Source organism: Octopus sinensis, unplaced genomic scaffold (assembly GCF_006345805.1).
Source record: "Octopus sinensis unplaced genomic scaffold, ASM634580v1 Contig10928, whole genome shotgun sequence".
NCBI lineage: Eukaryota > Metazoa > Mollusca > Cephalopoda > Octopoda > Octopodidae > Octopus > Octopus sinensis.
Window position 1 is genome coordinate 43,180 of NW_021832229.1, and position 7,735 is coordinate 50,914.

At 37.6% G+C, this 7,735-nt stretch overlaps 1 protein-coding gene across 1 annotated transcript; it reads left to right on the top strand.

Annotated features, from left to right (window-relative positions):
* The first annotated feature begins 1,405 nt into the window (after positions 1–1,405).
* Positions 1,406–6,697, top strand: LOC115228670. The gene is made up of 3 exons (XM_029799203.1): positions 1,406–1,586; positions 2,248–2,319; positions 6,555–6,697. Exons 1-3 carry the CDS (start codon positions 1,406–1,408, stop codon positions 6,695–6,697), a joined length of 396 nt encoding a protein of 131 aa, XP_029655063.1.
* The last annotated feature ends 1,038 nt before the right edge of the window (positions 6,698–7,735 follow it).

The following is a 7,735-nucleotide window of genomic DNA, read 5'->3' on the forward strand; positions in this document are numbered from 1 at the left end:
ACTTTACTCAGTCAGCTGTTTGACGTGAACTGTGTTCACCACGCGTGCAAGCATGCGTAAATTGCATGAAAAATAAAAATCAAGATATAAAAACGAATCGCCGTAAACATTGTAGAAATTCGGCGAAGAAATGAATTTTCGGGATGTAGCCTGGAGGGTTTTTTCGTATTAATCGTTTGGACTTTGTGAACACATACCAATTGTTTTCATAATATTTTTAACGCTTTGAATTAAATGTGACCATTTTGCGTTGAGTCTGCAGTTTGAATCACTTTAACCAAATTTTAGCAGGCCGGATTTTTGATCATCACGATACATCGCCAGCGACTCCCTGAAACTCTCCCCTGAAATCCCCGTTGAGCCGGGCAATACTGCTAGTATATATATATATTACTATCCGTAGCCCTAGTCATAACAATTGCACTCAACCAATTCGAAAAGTGAATATGATAAAGCTGGGGAACAATGACAATTTAACCTCATTTCAAGCAACCTGTGACAACAAACTTGCTGGAATCTCAGACAATACAGATATTGAACCAGCGTGGTCTGCTTTTTAAAATGCTGCATTTGAGCCATCTTGTGAAACACTCGGGTATGTTAAAAGGAAGCACCAAGATTGGTTCAACTCAAATGATCTAATCATCTCTCCTCTTTTGGACAATATACACAAGCGTCTCTGTCAATGGATGTGAAATTAAAATAATGCCACAAAACGCAACGAATTTTAAAAGGCCAGAAATATATGCCAACCTCAGCTGAACCAAATGAGACAAACATGGTGGCAAAAGAAGGCACAAGAGTTGCAGGATGCTGCGGACAGATGTGACTCCAAGTCATTCTATCAGAATTTAAAGGGCGTTTTTGCACCTGTGTCTGGTAGCCCAATTTCCATACTTTCAACTGAGGGTAATCTGACATAAAAAGGAGATCACGAAAAGCTAAGCACAGCAATTTTCAAATGTTCTGAGCATGAACTTAATTGTTGATGAAGAATTGATCAACAACCTACCACAGAGGCCTGTCCTTGAAAAACTGTCAGTTACTCCATCAAATGCTGAGATTTTTTAAAAAACCATAAAACAGCTCACGAATGGAAAATCATCTGGGGACGATAGCATACCAACCGAGATGTGGTAGCAATCTTCTGCTGAAAAAATTATGTGGACTCTTCTCCTTAATCTGGGAATCAGGATCAGTCCCACAGGAGTTTAAAGACGTTTTTATTGTCCATCTTTATAAGCACAAAGGCAATAAATGTGAACGTGACAACCATAGAGGTATCTCCCTTTTGTGTGTTGCCGGGAAGATCCTTGGAAGGGTTATCTTAAACAGATTCAACGATGCCCTAGCCAGCCTAGTGTTGCCTGAATTTCAGTGTGACTTTCGGGCCGGTAGAGGCACAATGGATATCATTTTCAGCCTAATGCAATTGCAGGAAGAGGCTCGTGAGCACAACGGAAACCTTTTTGTCACTTTTGTAGATCTAACTAAAGCTTTCGACACTGTATCTAGGGATGCTCTTTGGGTTGCCCTTAAAAAGCTAGGTGTTCTCGAAAAGATGCTCAATCTCATTATTTCTCCCAGTCAGCAGCCTTATCATTACTGGTACTTGAAACTCTTAAGTTGCATATTTGTGTGAATAAAATCGCTTTTCTTTGGAATAGAAAAAAGTCTATCTTTATTTCTTCTTTTGCTGGTGTCTTAAATTTAGGTTAAATCAGTGTTTCTCAAAGGGAAGGCCTATGGGACGGTCGGACAAGTTGTTTTTTGAAAATTTGGTTTAAATGTTTGATAACTGAGCACCGTCCATTGGACGGGGGGCGTTTTGCTCGTATATATATATATATATATATATATATATATATATATTGTTATGTACATATACATATATACACATATGCATTCATGTGTGTGTGTATGTAACCAGTTAAATGTCACTTATAATGCAATTTCATATATTCTGCATGATTTATAACTTTTGTAAAGTGATATTGAAATATGTAACATTTATTTTAGTATATTGACCTGTTGATACAATTACCGCAGCGACAATTATTGTATTGGTCGGTTACTGCAGTTCGAAATAACTTTCTAAAAGTGTAATACTGATCGTATTACACTATGGAAGGTGGAGAGTACGGCCGAGATTGTAGGGTGTCGGCTGCAATGCATTGCGGCATCTAATTTCGTTCATCTCAGTTCCGAATTAAAATTCTGCTGATGTTGATTGGTATTGCCTTGCAGTCTTCCAATATGCAGTAAATGATATGCTGAAGAGAATGTCTGAAGAAGAGGTTAGTGTCGGTTCAATTGATTGTATGTATGTATGTATGTATGTATGTATGTATGTATGTATGTATGTATGTATGTATGTATGTATGTGTGTATGTACGTATGTGCATGTATGTATGTGTGTATGCATGCATGCATGTGTGTATGTATATATATATGTGTGTGTATGTATGTATGTATGTATGTATGTATGTATGTATGTATGTATGTATGTATGTATGCATGTATGCATGTATGTATGTATGTATGTGTGTATGTACGTATGTGTATGTATGTATGTGTGTGTATGCATGCATGCATGTGTATATGTATAAATGTGTGTATGTTTATGCGCACGTACGTCTGTAGATCTTTATATAGTGCTATGTATGTATGTATGTGTATGTGTGTATGTTTGTGCACGTATATGTGTGTATGCGTGTATGCACTATGTATGTATGTATGTATGTATGTATGTATGTATGTATGTGTGTGTATGTATGTATACATCTATACATGCTTTTGCGTATGTATATGCGCACGTACGTCTGTAGATTTTGATATACGTACGTATGTATGTGTATGTGTATATGTTTTCGTATGTATGTGTATGTGTGTATGCGTGTATGCATGTATGTATGTATGCATGCATGCATGTATGTATGTATGTATGTATGTATATGTATGTATGTATGTATGTATGTATGTATGTATGTATGTATGTATGTATGTATGTATGTGCGTACTATGTATATGTATATACGAATGTATATATGTATGAATGTACGAATATATTTACGTGCGTATGTTTGTATAAACTTGCATATGATTGTTTGAAGTATGCATGCATGTATTTCTGCATGTATGTCTGTATGTATATAACTGTTCATGTATATATATGTGTGTATGTATGTATGCCAGTACGAGGACTTTTGTGGTTCACAACACCTACACAACAGTCAACGAGAGGTCTCCTATGTTGTGATCGATTGGCCTCTTAGGAAAAGCAACCAATTCTCTCTCTCTCTCTCTCTCTCTCTCTCTCTCTCTCTCTCTCTCTCTCTCTCCCTTTATCTATCTATCTATCTATCTCTTTCTCTCTCTTTCTCTCCCTATCTATCTATCTATCTCTATTTCTCTCTATATATATATTTTTTTTCTCTGATTCTCTCTCTCTCAAATCAAAGCTTGGTGTCTTAAATAAAGAAATGCTACATTGGATAATGTAGTCTTGGATGGTCACGGAAGGAATGCCTTTGATTATAGGTCAACTCGACAAAAAAGTAAACAGCAATAATGACTAGGCCAGTACTTATAATTTTATTCCGATGGTGATAAATTGATGAGGAATATATTTCTCCCTGAATAGTAGCTAACATATTTTAGTAAAAGACCTTTAACGCAGAGTTCTTCGTCGATAAGTACTGCTTAGAGTGGTAAACGATAACCACAGCTTACAGCATTGAATTCTGTATCACCCATTTATATCAACTTCTAGCCATGTGAACTTGATTGTTGAAAGTAACATGTTAAAACCACTGACACAACATAATACATATGAAGGACATCATCCACTCGGGTGATCATGGGGTACTTTATCTTACGGGTTACCTACACTTTCCAGTCCACTATATATCGACAAAAATTGGTCTCATGTCGTAAAGCGAAACAAGATTCCTTTCACCTTCACCCCGCTCCTAGAATCACCCCACAGTTAAGGCCATCCCATCCCTGACTAGAGAAAATACATCTTTATTTGACATTTAGACAATAAATTCACCAAACTAATTTAACTCGGTCGTTTTCTCATCATTTTATAGATAAAAGAGACCTTCGATTAAAGAAAAATTCCAGGAGTGGCTGTGTGGTAAGTAGCTTGCTTACCAACCACATGGTTCCGGGTTCAGTCCCACAGCGTGGCACCTTGGGCTAGTGTCTTCTACTATAGCCTCGAGCCGACCAAAGCCTTTTGAGTGGATTTGGTAGACGGAAACTGAAAGAAGCCCGTCGTAAATATGTATATATATATATATATATATATATGTATGTATGTGTGTATATGTTTGTGTGTCTGTGTTTGTTCCCCCCCCCAACATTGCTTGACAACCGATGCTGGTGTGTTTACGTCCCCGTAACTTAGCGGCTCGGCAAAAGAGGCCGATGGAATAAGTACAAGGATTCCACAAAATAAGTCCTGGGGTCGATTTACTCGACTAAAGGCGGTGCTCCAGCATGGCCGCAGACTAATGACTGAAAAAAGTAAAAGAGTAAAAGAGAGAGAGAGTTAATCCATAAAATGATAGTATTAACTTTCGGCAAATATTGAGAACCCCCACTAACAAAACTGTATCGTAATCTAACAGCCTATTAATGTTGACGTTTCATATCGTAAGAGATCCACTGTGTAGCGTTGTTTGTCAAAGTACATAACTTCCGAATGACGCAATCCACATTTGTTGATTAAAGCTTCCTTCTATGAGCAGCCCGAACATTGTATCAATGGCGAGTGTATATGGAGTGCTGATTTCAGAAATCTTCACAATTATTAAAATATATTCTTGCTTTAGATATATTAGTAAATTCTTGCTTATTTCCCTTAGATCATGTTCCACTTTATTAGTTCCCTTGCATCAGAACCTCAATAAACAATCGAATACAATTGTTGGAAAATGCGCTTAGACTTTAGAAACGTGACGATGTTGCTCATTCTTTGAGGCACAAAAAAAGGAGACTTCAGAAGATTCTCACAAACAACAAATTTAATTATTTACATTATTTACATTCTAATGGATTTTGTACTCATTTTGTTTGTTGTTTTAACAGTTTCAGCTGATATACCCTCCAGCCTTCATCAGGTGTCTTGGGGAAATTTCGAACCTGGGTTCTCATTCCTAAGGTATTTTTCGATGTTGTTGTTGTTATTATTATTATTATTATTATTGCTATTATTATTATTATTATTCAGGTCACTGCCTAGAATCGAACTCGGAATTTTGGGGTTAGTAGCCCGCGCTCTTAACCACTACGCCATATGCCCGTGACCTGAATAATAATAATAATAATAATAATAATAATAATAATAATAATAATAATAATAATATAATAATAATAATAACAGATTTGCTTGTCAGTTCTTAACCAGTTGAGCATGTCCCTTAGTGGCTGACGATATGTGCATTTCTGATCACGAGCAGAAGTAGTGGGGGAGCATCATAGCCATGTGTTGAGAGGGATTGTTGGGGGTTTGAATAATTCACCTCTGGAAACATCGGTGGTTCTTTCAACATCCTTAAACAACCCTTATTCAGGGACCTTTTGAGCAGGATGGGCTACTCAACCTGAAGAAAATTCTAACTGGGCCCCACCTGCAAGGTCATGTGCTGTTTATCTTGATTTGAGATCACCATGTCGCGCACATATGGTTGTGATGCATGTGCCTGGTGTACCTTTATCAGACGGGTAGTCATGATGGGTATATTGGGCTTCGTATATTTTACCCCAGTGTCACTTTGATGGCATGAACTGCTCTCTCACTGAATAATAATAATAATAATGATAATAATAATAATAATAATAATAATAATAATAATAATAATAATAATAATAATAATAATGATGATGATGATGATAATAACAACAACAACAACAACAACGACAACAACAACAACAACAACAACGAAAAATACCTTAGGAATGAGAACCCAGGTTCGAAATTTTCCCAAGACACCTGATGAAGGCTTGAGGGTATATCAGCCAAAACGTGTTAACAACAAACAGTCAAAATGTAAATAATGTACATAATACCTCATCTTTTAAATATAGAACTATATAGACAAATTTAATGTTTTAAATTTATATAACATTATCATTTTAATGTTAAACATTTGCAGCTTTAAAATTAAGCACTTAAAAATAAAACCGAAATATTCTTTTCTATTCTATGCACAAGGCCCGAAATTCTCTCTCCCTCTCTATCTCTCTCTCTCTATCTCTCTCTCTATCTCTCTCTCTCTCGCTCTCTTTACCGAGCCGCTAAGTTATGGGGATGTAAACACAACACATCAACACCAGTTGTCAACTAGTGGTGCGGGGACAAACAGACAAAAAGACACACACACCTAGATATATACATATATACAGGATGGGTGGAAAGTAACTAGACATTAGAAATTGCTTATAGAATTTATAGTATCACTGAAGTCATGGCGAAAGCAGATTTTAAACAGACATCACTAGTGAGGATTTCTTTCTTTTTTATTGTCTTATTTCTTATTTTCCAGATGATCAGTCGTTTGACTGTTCAAGACGAGCTAAGATAGCAGCACGCTACGAAGTGTGGAATTCCATTGTTTGGGTTCAGAGATGGCGGCGTGCATGGAAAGATAAGCATGCAACACTACGTCCAGAGACTATAAAAAGTTGACATGCAAAGCTGATAACCATGGGCTCTGTGAACGATGGAAGAAGTGGCCGTCCAACCACATCCCGACCAGCGGAGAACGTGGCAACAATGCAGGAATTGTTTAATCGCAGCCCACAAAATTCAACGCGTCAAGCAGCTCGTGAAAGTGAACTAACAAGATATACAATACGTACAGTGTTGCATAAAGAATTGAATTTTCGTCCGTGGAAACCTCATTACGTGCAGGAGCTAAAATCTGAAGACTGTGACCGCAGAATGGAATATTAAGATTTAATTCTGGGTTAGCATGAAGATTGGTCTGAATTGTTTGAAAACATCCTCTAGAGTGACGAGGCTGCATTCCATGTTGGTGCTTTCATCAATCGTCACAACTACCATTACAGGGCATCGTGTGATAAGGATCCAAGCACAAACGTTACGGTTGAGAGGATGCAAGTTAGACCGAAAGTGACCGTGTGATGCGGAATGACAGCAACAAGTGTCGTTGGCCCATATCTTCTGTGTGACGCCATGAATACGGATCGCTGTCTTCAGATGCCTGAAAATTACGTGGGGCCCACGCTGTCTGGCTGGGATAACTTTGGCGTCCTGATATTCATGCAGGATGGTGCACCACGCCATTTTGCTCTTACTGTGCGTGCGTGGTTAGATCAACATTTTCCAGGACGTTGGATGGTACGACATGGACCTCATGAATGGCCTCCAAGAAGGCCAGATCACATTCCATGTGGTTTTTACCTGTGTGGTTACACAAAAGAGGAGGTGTACAAGACAAAATCTCGCAAACTGGAGGACTTGGAGACAAGGATTCAGGAAGTTTTCAATGATATCGCAGACGATATCCTTCAGAAGGTTTAGACGACGTCTTTGTTAACAAGGAACTTACTAGATGTACAAACCAAACTGTCAAATTAGATCATTAGAAAATAAAATTGATTAGAACTACCAGTGAAGTCATTCTTTTCCTTTTTCGAACATATGTATGTATGTATGGATGGATGTATGGATGGATGGATGGATGGATGGATGCATGGATGG